Source organism: Doryrhamphus excisus, chromosome 1, assembly GCF_030265055.1.
Source record: "Doryrhamphus excisus isolate RoL2022-K1 chromosome 1, RoL_Dexc_1.0, whole genome shotgun sequence".
In the NCBI taxonomy this organism is placed as follows: domain Eukaryota; kingdom Metazoa; phylum Chordata; class Actinopteri; order Syngnathiformes; family Syngnathidae; genus Doryrhamphus; species Doryrhamphus excisus.
The window spans coordinates 44,390,281-44,410,410 of NC_080466.1; the positions used below are offsets into that span (position 1 = coordinate 44,390,281).

The 20,130-nt window shown below is 45.1% G+C and overlaps 1 protein-coding gene across 1 annotated transcript in view; it reads right to left on the reverse strand.

Moving 5' to 3' along the window:
• suclg2 (succinate-CoA ligase GDP-forming subunit beta) overlaps positions 1-20,130 on the reverse strand; it is a 58,260-nt gene that overhangs the window by 32,734 nt on the left and 5,396 nt on the right. The window contains 3 exon segments of the mRNA XM_058072944.1: positions 1,613-1,703; positions 2,288-2,387; positions 13,755-13,902. Coding sequence (XP_057928927.1) covers positions 1,613-1,703; positions 2,288-2,387; positions 13,755-13,902 — 339 coding nt within the window.

The window sequence follows — 20,130 nt, forward strand, 5'->3', positions numbered from 1 at the left end:
AACCATAAATAAATCACGTACAATCAGCAAATGTGTTCCAGGAAGCAAAAGTGTTAACAAAAACACATTTCTACAGTTTTACACTTATAGTTTGTCATAAAGAAAAGAATTTGAAATGCATATAAAAACACTGAAATGAGGACAGGAAGCATGTTAGCTTCCTTTTTCCTTCACTGAAGAAGGGATAGTTCCCAAAGACACAATGTGGACATGTTTCTCACTCCATGAACCTAAAAAGAAAGTGGCAAGTCGCAGTATTTGGATGAAAACGGTGAGAAACACTAATCCAAGAAATAGATGTGGGACAGGAATAATTTAAGGGAGAGTATTTCCTGCTAATTACTATTTCCTCCTAAGGTTTTCATTCTGCTTCCAAGCCATCATCCTAGCCCTAGCTATCCTGTGCGGCACCAAGACTCTCTTGCTCTTATTTCCTGCTAATTCAGCTTCTGTCTGACAGTCCATTGACTTGACGTAGACCTTGGACCTAGCATGTGTTTCCACAAAGCACAACAGTCTTTATTCTGCCTGCTATTTGGATGGTCTCCTTCCCCAAACGTATTCTGTACCCCTGACTCGTGGGCCCTGCTCATCCCTCCATCAGCACCCGGACAGCCAATTCATGTCGTCGATTGGCAAACGCTCCTCACTGTGCTGCTGCTCCGTGGTGCAGTCAGGCCTGGGAGTGAATTCAAGCTTCATTGGAAGGCTGACAGCTCGGCGCTGGCTGTCATAAGACCGGACACGTTCAGACTCGGTAAAAAGACCACACTTGGTCAGGCTGTCAACGGTGGTCAGCGCTGGAGCTCACCTGGTGATGATGCCTTCCAGCACACGTGTCATGGAGGGCCGAGACCCTGCAGGTTTTCTCTGCAACCTGGTGATGAGCTCCTTCCCTCGAATTGAAGGACGTGATGGTCGCTAACATCCGCTTTAGAGACCGGCTGGAAAGAAAACCTGCAGTGTCTCGGCCCTTCATCGCACGGGTTGGACACCCCCCCCCCCGCCTTGCTGCTAGTTCGTTAGTTAGACTAGTTGGGGATATGCACTACTGTTACTACCTGTAACGTGTACACAGCAGTACATTTGAGAAATGTATTTGAAATATCCCCAAGGTATTGTGAGTAGTGTAGTATACGGATGGTAAAATCCTGTGGAAATAATGCAAGGAGTATTGTTTGGCCCTTGGTAAATGTGGTCCTTGTGGTCAGATCATACGCGCTGCAACCAGCAATCAGATGGCAGGAAAGCAACAATAAGGAGCATAAGGCCCAAAAGGTCACACGCTGTAATCATTAATTGGATTGATTAAAACACGCCTTGGCTGCAGCTCCACGAGTATCTGCGGTGTCCTTTCCGCCAAGGCCGTGTACTGATGATGGGAAATTTGGACCACTCTGCGATGTTCTCCGCTAGCCTGCCACTTTTTAATAATGTGCTGCACCGTTCTTAACCCAATCTCCTCGGACGTTTGCACCAATCATTTGAAGCATCTTTATCTCGGTCACACAAAGTGGTTTTGGACACGGTTGGTCTGACAAACGAGAAGCTACAATCACCCGTACAGCCATGGTTCATTCATCATGTGGGGCTTCCTTGCACAACCACTTACCGTTTTCACTTTCACTCCGTCTTTGGGCGTCTGCTTGGTCGTCAGGTTGTACCCCAACATCTTATTGGCCAGCTCCCCAACAACGGCAGGGCTGGGGGACAAGTATGATAAGTATGGCTTTTATAGCGACTTCTCATAAAAGAAGGATGCTAAGGAACAACATGTGCAAGATGAGGAGCCAACCCCACACCTCAATCTGGGCATCAAAGCAACACGGTGCAAAGCAAAGCAAAACGTCCTGATAAACGTTTGAATTCATTTCCTCATGGATGATAGCATGTTGGCCGGGCTCTGAGGCAGCAAACCATGATGCTCCCTCCACCGTGCTTCAAGATGGTGGGGAGCTGTTCCGCTTTTCCTCCATACATGACGTTGTGTGTTCCTCACACACAATTCACCTTTGGTTTCATCAGGCCACTACATATTTCGCCAGTCGTTCTGGGGAGTATCTAAGTGCCTTTTTGCAAACATTAAACGTGCAGCAATGTTCTTCTTTCTCAACAGCGGCTTCCTCCGTGGCGTCCTCCCATGAACGCCATTCTTAGGCAGAGAAGAACATTAGCTCACTGAAGCACTCAAAAAGACTGGTAGTACTTTCAGCCCAGACGCACCTGACTATACAAAACAAAAGAGTATGCATCTCATACAGCAACATGCATAACAGGGAATACTCACTCTTTCGTTAGGTGTACACCCCCTTTGAGTCCGCTATCAAACACTCCCTTGCCTCTCCCACCGGCCAGAATCTGAGCCTTAAGAACAATCTCTTTGGCATCTGAAACACAAGAGACAGATCTGATTGAGGGAGGAAAAGAAGAGGCCAAAACTCTTGAGTGATGTGGAATACTACCATGCAGGGCTCAACAAAAGACGTCAGTTCAACCCCACTGGCAAGGGATTTTATTCATCATTACTGCAACGCAGTGGTTGACAGACATCTGACCCTCACCGTGTACCTCCTGTACACTTCAACGTATTTATTCATGTCAATTAACTGGAAAGATTGACTATGATTACCATAATTTCTGAAGTAGATGACTGTACTTTTCTCATGCTTTGAAACCTGCAGTGTGTACAGTGATGCAGCTCATTCATGGCTAAAAACTACATCCCATGTGATACTCAGCTTAAGGAAGTAGTGTCACGGGTGAGGGAATATCACATCCTAAGTAAGTTTGATCAAGTGCAGAATTACTACAGCTTCAGTTTGGACTACTCGACCACCGACCTGGAGTCTAGACGACTGCATGATGAAGGCTTTTAGCGCAAGCTAAATGGCTAACACACAGGGCGGCAACGAAAGAACCAGAGAGACTGACAAAGTGTGTGATGAAGGAATTTTGAAGTTTGTGATTGTGATGACTAATTAATGGGAGTGGTTTCATTCCACAGTGAAGGAGGAGGACAGCGATGCATGACTTCTCAGGTAGGCTACGGTTTAACTAGCCGTGTAATAGGCACTGTTCGGCACTCTTCTCAAAAATCTTTCTGTGTCCTAAATATTCCATAGTACGGTGTGGACACCGTGCCTCATAGACAGGTACGTGTATATACATATAAATGTTTTTTTCTCTTGAAATTTGGTGGGTGCGGCTTACATGCTGGTGCACTCTTTAGCTTGTAAATGACAATAATTTTACATTGAAAATGTAAACTTTGTTAAAAGTTGCACAAACACAAATGAATAATCCCCAGACATACATTTGAACATTTGAGCCAGTTGGAAATGACTTTACATTAGGAATCCCACAGTATCCTTCGCTGTCATTTTCACCCCACAAGAGCTGGGAAGCCACCATCCCACTCTTCATTCACCCTCCCCATATGCCTATTGGGTATCCCAAACGGGATTGGTGCTGTTGATGACATGTCGTTTCGGGCAAGGTTATTATGTAAGTGGACAGCCATTGACAGGCTGCTCTCGTCGTGTTGGACATAGACAGCTTGCTTGTACTGTGCGGCGCTGAGAGAAAGGTGAGAAAGACACCTTGACCCTCGAGGCAGGAAACAGCAGGAAACAAGCTCATCCCAAGCCACTAAAGGAAAGAGAACATTTAGACAGCCTCAGGAGCCACAAATGCCTAAAAGTGCCTTCGCTGCAATCACAGTGAGAAAAAGAAGCGGAGAAAATAGTCTCTGACAGTATGGCAGGGATTAAACTAACACCGCGCTAGTGAGACCATTCTTGGTGGAGACTTCACAGCGGCTGAGGAGGAGGAAGGCAGGAAGGAATAAAGGTCTGCTCATACGCAAATGTGGTTTGAGGAGTCATAAGTGAATAAATATGTTCATAAAAAGTGCTACTTTATGAAATTAAAAAGAGTTGAAAGCCAGATGAAATAAAGTGTCCTGAGGGCATAAACAGCAGAGGGATGGCACAGAAGAAATAACTTGATCTTAAAAAGGCAAAAGAAGTGGAAGAACAATGATCTAGCTCAGCTGGGAAAATTTAGAGCTGGAGGTAAGAAGAACTCAAACAAAGATGGCTTCAACAAACGGTACCCGTAGGTTTGCCCTCGCCATGACAGCACTACTGTTGACCAAACATTTCAAACTGGGGCCACTCGGAAGGAAGCGCTTTGCCCGATCAAGGTAATGCCTCAGTATATTCTCTACTAAAATGATGTTGCACCATCTGAAGGTTGAACCATCCAGTTACCTGGATTACCAGGCATATGGAAGAATCACTTTTACTAAATGCTGCCGACAATGGAAACACTGTGCGGGTCCCAATCTGGCGAATGATTAAAAACCTCTTAATCGCGTTCAATGTTCATTATCCCACTGGCACCACTCGCACCAGTAAGTGCTCAAGATTGTGTTAAATGTTGAAACCTCCTCCGAGATGAGTTCATTCAACACTGTCGTTATCTTTTAACTTCAGCTTTCAATATATCAATATGCATTTTACCATTTACAATTCTGCAAGACTGCAAAAAGGTCAGGGAGAAAATTGCTTCACATTCCAGTCGTGATGGGACAAAAACAACGTTCATTCTGTCTTTCTTGACATATGGCATTTGGAAATCCAACATGTTACTTTTCTATTCGGCTGAAAACTTTACAGTATGAGCCGACTGAAACCACAGAGAAACCAGAGACCTCTGAGACAGGACCGTATCGGGGCGCAAATCTGAGGATTAACCGTGATTGGCCCACGTTGGGAACCTTTCTAAAGCTGGCTGGCCGTCTAAACCGAGCCATCGGAGGAGAAGGGCCGTAGCCTGGGAGGGGACCAAGAACAACGAGCTCCAGCATTCCCATGTGGAGCGATGAGGACCTTCTGCCAATATACAGCATATGGTTGGATGCTACCGTATGTGGCTATACTGCGGAGTCGCCACACAATGCCGCCCGGCAGGGTGTTGCCAAAAGCACCCGAAAGACTCAAGATGAGCCCAGACTTGAAAATCTTGAACATCTGCGGAGAAATGTGCATGGATGCTGCCCATCCAAGTCGGTGGAGCTTGAGCGGTCCTGCAAAGATAATGGGCAACCTGCCCAAAGATCCATATCATATTCAAATCAATGCCAAAGGTGCATCAATGGAGTGAAGCGCAACGGCTATAAATGATATCAATATATCATCAATGATTGCCCATAATATTTTAATCAGACGTTTCTAATACACCCAGTGTACTGCAGTGTACTGCAGTGTACACACGTTACCATCAAGCTACCCTGGCAACAAGTAACCTCCGTGTTCGTTTCAGCCTAATTCGATAGAGAAGCATATGTGTGTGAAATAATTCCATGTCTCACCCTCACCATGAATAGGTTAGGGTGCGTAATGAGGAGGTGGAAGCATTAAGCCGCTTATGAAAATCATGTGTGTGAGAGACAGGCGGCTTTAGCCTGCAAAGCCTATTTAGGGCTGTTAGGACAATTTACCAATCCATGGCTTCTCCTTAGCAGAACCACAGACTTAAGAGCCAGGTCATTTATGCTGTGACATCAGGCCCTTGGAGAAGTGTCTCGCTAAGCTCTTGTATCATCCGTGTGCTTTGGCGCACCTTTTGTTGACCCTTGAATGCATCATTGTCCAAGTTAGCCCGTCTCCGACACTCCAGTTCTTCAACTGTACCTCCGGCCAACCGCACCCTGGCTCCTCATCAGGTGCATGTCATGGTGGATGGTAGGGTGAACCCATCGGTCTTCCTTGGTCACAGGTCCATCAAGGGGGGACTCAGGGGAATGAGGTGGTGAATCGGAGCGCTCCCTCGCTATTCACCATATAGTAGTCACCATACAGTACCAAACACCAAAATGGCAAACAAGGACATCGGGGTAATGGTGCTGTACTGCTGATGCTTCATGATTTCAAGGGGACCTCTTATGCTCACGTTTCCACCCTTTGGATTGAGTTGTGGCCTCCTAGAGAGCAGCTACACACAATAACCCACACAGAAAACTTTTTAGATTTTGCAGAATCTGCACCTATCCAGCTGTATTTCCTTGGATTGGTGCTTGGTATAACACCAGAACACAACATTCTAACTCCCTTTAAAAGTCCGAAAAGAGGAAAAGGCACCATAGGTACCTTTTAAGAGAAGTTAGGAACACATTTGGTTTTGTGTTTATTTAGCAGGATAGGCAATGGGGGAATAAGAGCATGAACGGAAACACAGGGAGAATAGTCAGATGAATGCTGTCTTCCTTCCATCCATCCATCCATCCATCCATCCATCCATCCATTTCCAGTGTTGCATGAGGGTCGCGGGACAGTGCCTGAGCCTATCCCAGCTAACTGGGTCAGTCAGTCACAGGGCACCCAGACAAAAAACATTCAATTTAGAGTAGCATGCATGGTTTTGGAATGTGGGAGGAAACCGGAATGTCTGCACTGCAAGATCCACACCGAGTTGAATCAGACCCAGGTCTTCCCAATCTCCTGCCTGCGTGGCTAACATGCTAACCATCAGGCCTCCATGCGGACGAGATGCCTTGACTTCCTGCTTCACCGGACTATCAATTCCCATCAAGTGAAAGAAAAGCGTTCCATCAAAAGGGTCATGTGCCGTATGCAGGTGACCAACCAGAAGAGATCACAACTGTGTCTCCAGCGGGGGAGAGTCACACACAAGAAGGAACACACACCCACGTACACACCACGCACAAAGCTCTAAGAGGGTCATTTTATCCCTCAGCACTTGTGACAAAGACGGTAAGGTTGTGGGTAAGCCAACTCCACTCAGCACTAAATGCTCGCGTCAGCACCTTTCAGCAGAGACACTGTGCTTCGTTTTCTGAAAAGAAAAGATGAAAGTCATTTGGAAAAGGCGCTTGAAGTGCAATGGGGCACGGGCGGCTTCACCGTTGGAACACAAAAGCAGAGGATGAGCACTGAGGGTTGGTCCACTCAGCCACGACGCAACCAGAATAACTGCCATGTCTACACGTACGATTCGGCTCTTTGTGAAGTCAAAAAGTGGTATTGTACAACGACAACATTCCACGCAAGAAAATGAGGAAATTGATTGAAAAAGGAATAATTGGTGTAGAATTGAACAGGAAGAAAAGGTGAAATCAAAGCCAACTTTATGAGCACGGGTCTACGGTGACCATCTACGGTGACTATCTACGGTGACCATCTACGGTGACTATCTACGGTGACCATCTACGGTGACCATCTACGGTGACCATCTACGGTGACCATCTACGGTGACCATCTACGGTGACCATCTACGGTGACCATCTACGGCAGGGGTGGGCAAATATTTGGACTCGAGGGCCGCATTGAGTTAACAAAATTGTCTGGGGGGCCAGAACATATACGTATTTAACACACACACACTATTTTATGCTTATCATTTTCCTTGAATTATTTGTCTAATTTTATCTGTAAAAGTGTTATCCTATATCAGTTGTATGTTCTCATGTCCCTTTTTTAGGAGCACTTTAAACATCACACCACATCAAACTATGTCATTTAATTTTACAGTTTTGTTGTTTATTTTTTACTAAATCAGACATCCGACTTGCAAGTCATGTTGCCAGTTTGTATGTTAAAAGTTGAAGTTACTTAGAAAGCAACTGGCGGGCCGGATTCAAACGCTTGGTGGGCCGCATGTGGCCCCCGGGCCGTAGTTTGCCCACCTCTGATCTACGGTGACCATCTACGGTGACCATCTACGGTGACCATCTATGGTGACCACAGACGCCCAGCCAGGCTCGTGGTAAGTGTATTGTGACACTTGTTGACGGCCCTGCTAGCATAGCAGAGCGTGGTCAGGCAGGCAGTGTGCCACGTTGCCGGGAAGCGTATGGATCGGACCGCCATGCTGAGGTCATGTCAGGGCTGCAAACGCCGCGGAGAGTAAAAAGAATTTCTTGCCAGCAGAAAAGCAAAAGCCCAGATATCCAAGTAACACCATATCTAAATGGAATGTGGCCCACATGTGTACTTTTGTAAAGACTAATGTACAGTACATGAGATTCGAAGGTCTCATGGCTGCCATACAGACGTTTCTGTTAGCAGTCGGATGTTCTAATGATGCTAACCAAGGTTCCATGAACTGTGCTGGACTGTAACCTTGTTAACGCCATTCGTTTGTTCCAGAAGGTCCGACTCGAACTGGAATGCATGCTAACCAAGACAGGCAAACATGAGTGTTTCCAAAGACACAATGTGGCAGTGAGATCAACACGGACACCGTCTTTGCATTTTGGGTTGCTTTTTAATTCAATAGTGTTTCTCACATTAAAAACGATAATGGAGCCAAAGAAAGTTAGAAATAGAAATACTATTGAGTATAGTATAGAAATACTATTGAGTATAGTATAGAAATACTATTGAGTATAGTATAGAAATACTATTGAATTGATGGGAAGACAGGAGGGTGCTGGTTGTTGATCTCGCTGCCACATGGTCTCTTCTGGATCAGTCACGTCTTTAATGAAGGTAAAAGTAACCATAAATGTTCATTTAATCCTTTCATACGTCATCTATATACATTTAGAATTGTTTTAGCATATACAACTATAAATTGGAAGGCTATAAAAATGTGTTTTGTGTTAAGATTTTTGGGAGTCAACCACTGATGACATCATAGACGGGCGACGTAACATAACTGACTTCCGGTCGAGACTGCCATTTTGTTAGCGGGCTGACAGGATGCTAGCAAGGAAGGATGTTTTGTGACGCAGTGTACTAACAACACGGCAAGACGTGCACCATGCTGTACACGAATCCGAGAACGTACACAAAAATGTGGCGTAATTTTATTAGATGAATGGAAACACACGCTAACAGAGATTTAAACTGTTTACACTTCATGGGCTCTGCGCCATTAGCATTTAGCAGACAGGAGGACTACTCCTGTGCTACTGGTTTCTGTGTGTGTGCGGGCGTCCAGTGGAGTCTACACTAGAAACACGTTGACCTTATGACCGCTCCTTGAATGCATCTCCCAGTGAGAGTCCACAGAAATCAAAACAATACTTCCCATGAGCCGCTGCCGCTCTGAATCACCCATCTGGCAACAATGTTAATTCTCCCCTATTAGCCCTATGAGTTGCCACTCAAGTTAATGGGAGTCAATGAATCATGAAGGATTTGACTTTCAAGGGGACATCACATGCTTTCCGCTCGTCTGACCTACAAGTGTTGTCACAATGTTGCACTGTCGTGTTCAACCAAGCCAAAGCGTCACATTACAAGGTTTGCGCATTTGGAAGCCAGCTCTAAAAGAAGTACTTCAAGTCAGCCCACACTAAAATCTATCGGCAGACTTTTCCAAAGTTGCACTTGTGCCAGGGCCTGTGTGCGTCCTCGTATGGACAGACTTGCATCGCTCTGAGGCATTGTTGTTGTGTTGTCGGAGTATTTCACTAAAGTGTGTATGTAGTAAACCCAGGGCTAATAAACATACCACATATACATACAGTGAAGAAAATAAGTATTTGAACACCCTGCTATTTTGCTATTTCTCCCACTTAGAAATCATGGAGGGGTCTGAAATTTTCATCGTAGGTGCATGTCCACTGTGAGAGAGATAAACTAAAAAGAAAAATCCAGAAATCACAATGCATGATTTTTTAACAATTTATTTGTGTGATACAGCTGCAAATAAGTATTTGAACACCTGTGTATCATCTAGAATTCTGACCCTGAAAGACCTGTTAGTCTGCCCATTAGAAGTCCACCTGCACTCCATGTATCATCCTGAATCAGATGCACCTGTTTGAGGTCGTTAGCTGCATAAAGACACCTGTCCACCCCATACAATCAGTAAGACTTTAACTTGTAACATGGCGAAGACCAAAGAGCTGTCCAAAGACACCAGAGACAAAATTGTACACCTCCACAAGGCTGGAAAGGGCTACGGAGCAATTACCAAGCAGCTTGGTGAAAAAAGGTCCACTGTTGGAGCTATCATTAGAAAATGGAAGAAGCTAAACATGACGGTCAATCTCAATCGGAGTGGAGCCCCATGCAAGATATCACCTCGTGGGGTCTCAATGATTCTAAGAAAGGTGAGGAATCAGCCCAGAACTACACGACAGGACTTGGTCAATGACCTGAAAAGAGCTGGGACCACCGTTTCCAAGGTTACTGTAGGTAATACACTAAGACGTCATGATGTGAAATCATGCATGGCACGAAAGGTTCCCCTGCTTAAACCAGCACATGTCAAGGCCCGTCTTAAGTTTGCATATGACCATTTGGATGATACAGAGGAGTCATGGGAGAAAGTTTTATGGTCAGATGAGACCAAAATAGAACTTTTTGGTCATAATTCCAATAAGCGTGTTTGGAGGAAGAAGAATGAAGAGTACAATCCGAAGAACACCATCCCTACTGTGAAGCATGGGGGTGGTAGCATCATGCTTTGGGGGTGTTTTTCTGCACATGGGACAGGACGAGTGCACTGCATTAAAGAGAGGATGACTGGGGCCGTGTATTGTGAGATTTTGGGGAACAACCTCCTTCCCTCTGTCAGAGCATTGAAGATGGGTCGTGGCTGGGTCTTCCAACACGACAACGACCCGAAGCACACAGCCAGGAAAACCAAGGAGTGGCTCCGTAAGAAGCATATCAAGGTTCTAGCATGGCCCAGCCAGTCTCCAGACCTGAACCCAATCGAAAATCTTTGGAGGGAGCTCAAACTCCGTGTTTCTCAGCGACAGCCCAGAAACCTGACTGATCTAGAGAAGATCTGTGTGGAGGAGTGGGCCAAGATCCCTCCTGCAGTGTGTGCAAACCTGGTGAAAAACTACAGGAAACGTTTGACCTCTGTAATAGCAAACAAAGGCTACTGTACCAAATATTAACATTCATTTTCTCAGGTGTTCAAATACTTATTTGCAGCTGTATCACACAAATAAATTGTTAAAAAATCATGCATTGTGATTTCTGGATTTTTCTTTTTAGTTTATCTCTCTCACAGTGGACATGCACCTACGATGAAAATTTCAGACCCCTCCATGATTTCTAAGTGGGAGAAATAGCAAAATAGCAGGGTGTTCAAATACTTATTTTCTTCACTGTATCAGCACCACAAAAGTATCTTGGATTCATGGACAGCTGGATACAGTATATGTGACTGTAATCCTATTATTATCATTATTATTATTGTTATTATTTATCACCAAATAAGGGGAATGCATGAGCCTGCATTTAATGAGGCTCATATAGCAAAGTGCACTTGTACGTTACCGTGGGTTTGGCTCGTGGTGAATCTACCCACCCCCTTTGGAGATGCAGACCTTAGTCTATTGTATATAAAACATGTTAGCAACCTTCTAAATATTGTTGCAATGATTAGGGCCCCCTCCGCTGTGGGTGGTACTGAAAAGGAGTTCCGGTTCGTTCTGCTAGCTGCCGACGGTATAGGAGTTGATAATAAACGCTCATTTGCCTTTTAACAATGTGGGCTTCTAACATACAACCATATGTGGTGGACCCTGACTCCGACCCGGATGTAGAGACTGGCAGTCCTAAGTACATGTATAGGCCAGTGGAAAAGATTGAAAGAAATGTACTTTGTCCTGCACTCGAGCGTGTCGAAACTAAATCTACTGTTTATCCTCAGGCAGCAATTCAAATTCCATCTTTAATGAGGGCATGGACAAGCAGTATTGGAGTTCCTGAGGACAAGCAGCGGAAAGAGTTGCACATCACCTGCTACCAAGCCGGTGCCATACGTGTTGGGTCATTTGCTGAGTGGGCGGTGAGAGGAACAGGGATATGGTGGGATACGGTGGGATACGGTGGGATACGGTGGGATACGGTGGGATACGGTGGGATACGGTGGGATACGGTGGGATCCAAATGAAGCTTTTGTGTTGTGCATACAAATGTATCTGTTGCTCATTCTGGTCAAAATGATATGTGAAACTTTTGTGAAACAAAAAAATCCAAGTTCACGAGGACACGCTACGCTTCTTCGCGCGGTGCTAAAGTGTCAAGGCAACGATCCAAATTGCAACCAAGGGTTAAAATAAACAAATTATGAAGAAGAAAATCCAAACAACAGCCATGCGATGTGTGAAAAACTCAACATGAGAGCTTGTGGAAGAAATTTATGCGGTTGAGTGCCGTGATGAAGAACTGAGATGGCACAATCATCAAGCTAAAAAGGAAAAAAGGGCTTCGGTGCATTAGCAAAAAATTGTAAGACGTGATTAATGTTGATAAAACTTCATCTTTGATTAATCACAAGAGTTTGCATGTCCTGTAGCAGGGCCAAAGAGTCATGCAACACTAACAGGACTGCTCGGATTTCACGCTGTTCCGTAAATACCATTAGAGCATTTTCAGCCACATTACGGTTTCTTCGTTTTGGGGGGAAAAGTAAGAAAATGCAGTAGCTGTAGCTTCTGTTTACCACTGGCGAAAATATTACTGGCTTCCTGTTCTTATGCAGGATTAAGAAAAACATGTATTTATACTTGCCAAAAGAGATTTGGGGGCAGATGAGGACATATTCTTTACTTTGCTAAAACAGTGATGGGGCTAAATGATGTGGCTAACGAGCTGCCGTACTCATCGTTTATGTAGGCCTATACTTACGTATGAATGTGTGTGGTGATGCAAAGACACACGTATATAAGAACTACAGTCCCCATGATGCGTAGACTTCATATATATATATACATATATATATATATATACAGTAAAGTCTCGTTATATCGATATTGTCGGGAGTCGGAAAAAATATCGATATAACCAGACTGTCGATATATCCGATCCTGCGCCGAACTGCATTAAAAGTGGGCAATAATGCACTCGCCATTGTTCTATAGTATAGAACAATGTCGTGCAGCTTAAATCAATCTTTGCTTAAGGATTTCAATACCAAAAAAGAACACGGCGAACGGCTGCTTCCGGTCAACTTTATTTTTCACACTTCCACCACCAGAGCGCAGCACACACACCGATTCCCGCACTTCCTGGTTCACAGGTCATGCTCAACCCGCCCCACATAGCTGGCCAAACACATGCCTGCAACAGAAGAACCAACTGCGTTCGTGGTTTCTCTCGTGTGTATAGAATAAAAAGATATCTGAATACAACACAATTAAATACATGTATTTGTACGCTTGTGTCTTCGTTGGAATAGGTGTGTATGCTATGTCAGTTGGTTCTTCTGTTGCAGGCATGTGTTTGGCCAGCTATGTGGGGCGGGTTGAGCATGACCCGTGAACCAGGAAGTGCGGGAATCGGTGTGTGTGCTGCGCTCTGGTGGTGGAAGTGTGAAAAATAAAGTTGACTGGAAGCAGCCGTTCGCCGTGTTCTTTTTTGGTATTGAAATCCTTAAGCAAAGATTGATTTAAGCTGCTTTTGTATCGATATAAGCAGACCAAATTGGCTGGCGGGAGATGAAAAGGGCATCGTAGTAACCGGATTATCATAATAACTGGGTATCATACTAACGGAACTAATTATATCATAAAAGACTAGAAATTTGCCGGGAAATGAAAATAGTATCGTAATAAGCAGTAATTCGTTATAACCGATATCGATATAACGAGACTTTACTGTATATATATATATATATATATTTATTTAAAAAAATGAAAATTGAGCAGATGTGGCTCATATGTGGCAGGTACACTCAATAGTTTTAGGTAACAAGTCCAGTCAGTGTTTTGGTTTCACTTTCCACTGATTTGTTACATGTGTCTTTCTACTACTCACCGAGTCTCCTTGCGGCCTCCAAGGCCTCAGAGGCCGTGTCAGCTACGTAGAACCTTTGGACAGCCACACCACAGTCTTGCATCAGCTTTTTGCTCTGGTACTCTTGGAGATTCAGCCATCTTTTAGGACTCAGCCAGGTGCACCGAAGCTGAGGAAGAGAAGCCGGATGTCAGGATGAGACTGAGACTTTAAGCCAACTGCAGTAATCAGGGATGTGATGAGACACTCGTGAAATGAATGAGATGAATGAAAGGTTAAATAATCCTTATTTAAGCAGCTGGCTTCTACCAATTACAGTCAGCCACCAGCCACCAGCCTGGGGCAGCATCCGCCCCCACAGCTAGACCAGGTGAAAAGCGAAATCGCACGTCTAGTCACACAGTTCTGCCAACAATAGAATTGGAGCTCGCTCATGTAAACTGTCGCCTGCAAGGTGCAGGTGTAAAAAGGTAGAAAACAGCATGGGGGGGGCGAGGGGGGGAATCATCCAGGACGGAGCATTTCTCATCCACTTGCACAAATGTGTTCCACAAGCACAATGTGTGACTGGCACATTGGAGAATATGGCCATGGATGAACGAGTCTTGCTAGCGGACTGGTGTTTTCTCCTGGGCCTTGGGGTGTGCCGACCCGGCTAATGAGGCACACACACGTTGGTAGACATTGAGATGTTGAAAGCCATACATGGGCTCCCCTATTAATCACCCCCCTTCAGTCTTTATTTCACCACTCGTGCTCCAAATCTCAGATTTTGAAAAGATCCATGAAGTTGAGCCATCTGCTTTGCAGAACCAGGCTGACCTCCAAAACACAAAACATGTGACGCTTGCTGGCTGAGACCGTCTTCAACCATAACCATACGATGGATGGATGTGCATGTATCCACAGACGTACCTCAAACGATGCTGCCGTGTTAGCAAGGTGTGGCAGCACCTTAAAGCACCTTATTTCCTTAGCGTTAGGCTGAGGACAGCTGCCTCATAATCAGATCAGAGTGGCCAATAATTAGACCAAAAGAACATCGTTTCAGCCATTAACAAGCCTTCAGACCACGACGACTTCATCAAGTGTTTGAAATGATCATGTTTGGACCCCTTCGCCTTTTGGATGTCCGATCTCCAAATGGCTTCTGCTTCCTCATATGCCATTGCCCGCCAAAGTGACGTTTTCAAATATGGGCGTTTGCATCAGGGCCCGCTTGGCACGGAACAGGGATTTCTTTTCCGAGGACACGCCTGCATCCTCTGTCTCATCCTTTGTTGGACGAAGCCATGGCAGAAACGTCCAAAGCCCAAACTGGCAAACTATCTCCAATCTCCGAAGGAAGCAAATCACAACAGTCGCAACCTGAATATATCCTTCATGGTGGCTGCCATTTTCTTCTTTCACGGCCTGTCCGACCTATGCAAAGCACAATGACTGTTAGCCAAGCTGTTTTCGCTCTTAATGAACGGCACAGTTTCAGCTGCCCAGCCAAACTGGGAAGAAAGATGCCTCAGTGAGACTCCGTCCTGAATATTTTACACCGAGGGGTGGAGAGCCCTCCGCTTGCAACTTCAAACAACGGGCAGCTTCCCCCTCTGTCTCAGCCAGAACACATTTACATTTCCTTCCCGCGAGGGACAAACTTTGCACTAACTAGATTTGAATACTGCTTGACTAAGGTTAATAGGCATTTCTGGAACTAGTGAGGTGCTTAGGGCTTTTCAATCATTTACATGGGCATTATTCAATGTTGGCACATTCTAAAAGTGGGAATGCAATGTGTGCTAACAATGCTAACAGCTTCACGTCCAGGACAGGCAGATGGGAGTGTTGCTCAATATTGAATTACGTAAACTGCAGTAAGGATTACGGATTCAGGAGACCAAACATCAGGGCTGTGCAAAAAACTCATCTTGATTGACACCAACATGCAATCTCATTTGTAAATGACGGCCAACACTTCCTCCTTAATTGGCGCCGCTGCCCTGGCCAGCCAGGCGTGCTGGCTATCATTCATCAGCTCACGGGAGGAGTGATTGCATGAATTCATTGACTTGTCTTCGTACTGTACATGCATGAATGTACTGTCCAGTAGGTACGCATCCCGTCCTGTTCTGGGACGTCCCATGAAGAAGGGCACAAAGGCAATAGGAAGATCCTTTAGAGAAGAAGACACTAGGGGGTCTAATAATGAGGTCAAACCTGAGCACACGAGACTAAACATGGGGTATGTGCATGTGTGTGGGGGTGTGCGTGCATGAAGAAATCCTCCCATCCAAGAGATGGAAGAGAGAATCATCCCCATTTTGTCCATAGACGTACTGATTGACTTAAATATAAGAAGATCATAAGACGTGTCAAGGAAGCAAACGTAGCTAATAACCATTTCATGATGTGTGCATGCAGGTCTCTAAAGGTCAAACACAGCGCACTAAACTTTGCTGTACCTTTGCCTTTCTACTTTATCTTTTCCTAAGCCTGACACCTTGGAATAAGACTAGCCAGATCCAAGCTTATTAGCTATGCTAATTACTAAAATACCTGTAGAGACACAACAATCAGGTTTTCCTTTCTTAAGCCTGTCTACAGGAGATTAGAGCCACCCCCCCCAAGGATGCAAATCTTTGTGATCTAAATCCGGGAGGCCACGCTCTACTGCTCCTGCCTCAGCTCATCTGTCCTGTTCTTGGTCTTTGACTGACGGACGCCTTTTGTCTCGACACCGTACTGGCTTGTAGGCAGGCGAGGGATACAGACGCATGCAAATACATACAAATACATACAAATGGCCAAAAGGCCAACACAGCCAATACAGCAGTACGACGTACCATACTTCAATACAATGAACTAGGGCTAGACCCCCCCCCCTGGAATATATATCAACCCGAAAGGCAAAGCGCTCAACTTATCTACTTTCCTATCCTCACCTATGACAGTGGTCATGCCCCCACGGGGGCACAGAAATGTTTTGTCATTCATACATGAAGCATGAATGACAGCCAGCCAGCACGTCGCGGCCTGGGAGAACCAGGGCAGCAGAGCCAACTCGCCCCGGCCTTTGAGGTTGACTGGGGACCAGAGGAATGATGAGGAAAGGTTGTCCGTCATGCCGACCAAGACTGTGGCAGCACTACGATGCTTTGTTGACTTTAGGAATGACTTTCATTTCAGGTTTCACTATTGTATCATCTTTGGTATGACCAGCATGGTTCCAATGTGTACTACTCATTTAGTTGATGAATTAGATGAGGCCGAGCCCGATGGCTTTCTGCTGAACACATGAATGCCTCATAAGGCATACAAGTGCTACATGACCGGCTTTAAGACGACACGTGCTCATTATTCACTTTAACTGTTCATGCAGAAGAGCTGCATCAACTTGCGACTTGCGCTCATTTTATTTTCCACGTCACCTCTCCCACGGCTGCCTATGAGGAAACCTGGATTCATGAGTCATTAAGAGGAACCAAACTGCCACCTCATTAGCAGAAAAACATTCCACTGCAGCAAAGCTGGCAATAATCTTCATTTTTCTGGGTCTCGCACTTTCTGATGTCTGTGCTCATCGAAGTGGACGGCATTAAGTTGGCTTTAATGTCGGCGTGGTTTGCTAAATGGATAGAGTTCATAACCTGAAAGAGACCAAATCAATTACTTGGAATTAGTGAGCTGGCAATCGCTTCATTTCTTGAGCATATGAAAATGCCCCTGTAGGAGCATTCTGGTTAATTAACTCGCTAGCCATTTGTCATCACTAATTAGACAGTGTCATTTCAAGGGGGTTCGGCCTGCCCATGACACGTAATGATGATGTTAACCTCCACAGACTGGGGGTCTACAATAAATATTTCAAAGCTATCCATGGCAAAACAGTGTTGGTCAAAAAGCCCAGCAAGCCCAGTGACGCCATGAAGTGCTGGCTGACTCCGCCCCACATTCATTTCCCTACACTGACGTGGTCAACCAGTACTTTGGTTTGCTCATTCACACAAGAGACAAAGTGATGGAACAAGTAACAAAAACTCAGGAGATGGTGAGTACTGGGGGTGTAATGGTACACCATCATCAAGGTTCAATAAGTAACTCGGCTTTACGGTCACGGTCCGGGTCGTTTTAAGTAGCACATATGGTCATTATAGTCTTCTCCTTTCTGTTTTGCTCAATGGAAAAACACAACAGTGAACCAACTGATTTCCAATCAAGACATTTTGTAGCATTTTGTTTCAGTTTCATCCTGACTGTTTCAAACCATAAAGTGACTTTTTTTTTTAATCTAAACCCTTCTATACTTTATTCACAAGTCTACTTTATTGACAGTACTTAAATAAAACGGTCCGTCCTGCACATCAACGACAAAGGCCTTACAGTGTTTGTGAGCTGCTAACGATGAATGTTGCAGCTTTGGCTGAGGTGATGTCCTGAGAAAACCATGTATGGCGACTGCTGCACTTTTACAAAAATGACACCACTGTCTCTGCTCTCGGCGCTCACCAGCAGCTTTCTGGCCGCAGCCGTAATAGTTGGTAATAGTTTGACATTACAATTGTCTCTTCCTTTTAGTTTCATCAGGCTGTCCTCTGCTGAGCCAACAGCACCCAACGTCCTCAGCTTCGTCTTCAACTGTGCAAATGTCAACTTTTCATCTGTCCGTAACATGAACAGAGAACGCTTGAAAAACATCAGGAGGCCTTTTTATATCATTGAGCTGTCACTCAAAGTCTCTTTAAAACATTCCGCAGTGATATGACGGCGGTCTCTGCACGGATAATGTAATCCGTGACGCTCTCATTCACACCTTTCTGAAAGGATGTCCATTCCGTGTATAACGCTATTAGGCAAGGCTTCACCTTACCAGCGTCATGGTGGCGAAAGATCTGCAGCGTCCTTCTGCCATCGTCTGCGGCGTCTCTCATAAACTTTGATCATCTTTTATGATAAACTTCACTATTTGCGATGTCTTCCTCCACACCATCATCGTCCTCACCGGGCGGTTATTAATTCAATTAGACGGAGACGCACCGAAACCTTTGTTTCCCACAGTCCATTGCTCTGTTCAACTTGACGTATTTGCGAATATGTTGTTAAAAATAAGCATCAGATGACTGCACGTGTATTCGTCAAAGAGTATGTCGATTCTTACGCCCATCATGAAGATAATGATATATCAATATATATCAATGATACAAATTACGATGGCAATTGGGACTTCTTTCATAGCCGTCTGACATAAGGCTGACACGCATTATATTGATACTCGGCGGTTGTACAAGGTCATTGCTAAAATCTAATAGACAAAGAAGACTAATCAAATAGCATAGTCGCAGCTATTCAAATGATTGGGAAGACCAGAGAGACCCCTGGTATGTAGCAACCAGTATGTATCCTAAGTTACAGACTCTTTCTTTGATTCAAAAGTTATCCACCCAACCTGTGAGTAAGTTGTTGAAGAGTGAAATAAAACTCGGGAAAATCTACTGGAGTTGAGTTGATAGAGCGTCCTCCATGATCTTGTCAGCCTTTGCAAGTTCAGGCTGGCATTCGTCCAACACAACTTAACAGTCGATAACCACGGTGCAGTTGATGGACAGGAAAGACAGTCCTTTAAGGTTCCTTTAAGGTTCCAAGCCAAATTGCTGAGCAAGCTGAGGTCTATTGAAACGGAAGGTCAAGCAACAGAACTCATGACACGTCGAAGAAAACAATGCTGCTGCTCAAGGTTCCTTCACAAAGAAAGTTAACTTCATTCACAAGGCAGCAGATAAGACGACTGAGAAAGAAGAGCTTCAAGGGGAACTCTCACACTCTCCAGACGCTAGTGGAAAGTGAAAGAACAAGCGAAGACTGCAAAACTGGCTTGGAAATTGAAGCGGCTAATGGAGAGGCTGAAGGAAGAGAGAACATGGCATGTACAGAGCACGCGGAAGCTGACGTCAGGGAAACAAAAACAAAGGTTTAGGAAGCTGAAGAGCGCATCCAAGCCCGCCTAGTGACAACTCATATGGGGCAGAGCCTCATGTCCTGAAACCAGGGGGGCTGAGTCAACCTATCCCCTGCTGACATCAACTGTTCTGTTTACATAGCTGACTTGTCAATCAACCAAGCTACAGTGATATTATTGTAGCCGCGAACGTGAAAAAAACACGACACCTCGCTAAGCGCGGGTCTCAGCATCATCCACAGATGGAAGAGCAGATACCTTCTGTAGCTCTCATGTTCGCTACAAAGACTCAACAAGATGCTGGTTTGCCGCCAGCATTGTTTACCAGAGGACTGGAGCACACGTCTTGTGCTGGAAGACACAGCCGCCCCGAGGAGAGCGGACATCGGAAGTGTTGTCGCTGCATCTATTCTGCTGTTGTTGACGGAACTAGCATAAGCATGTGTATCTATG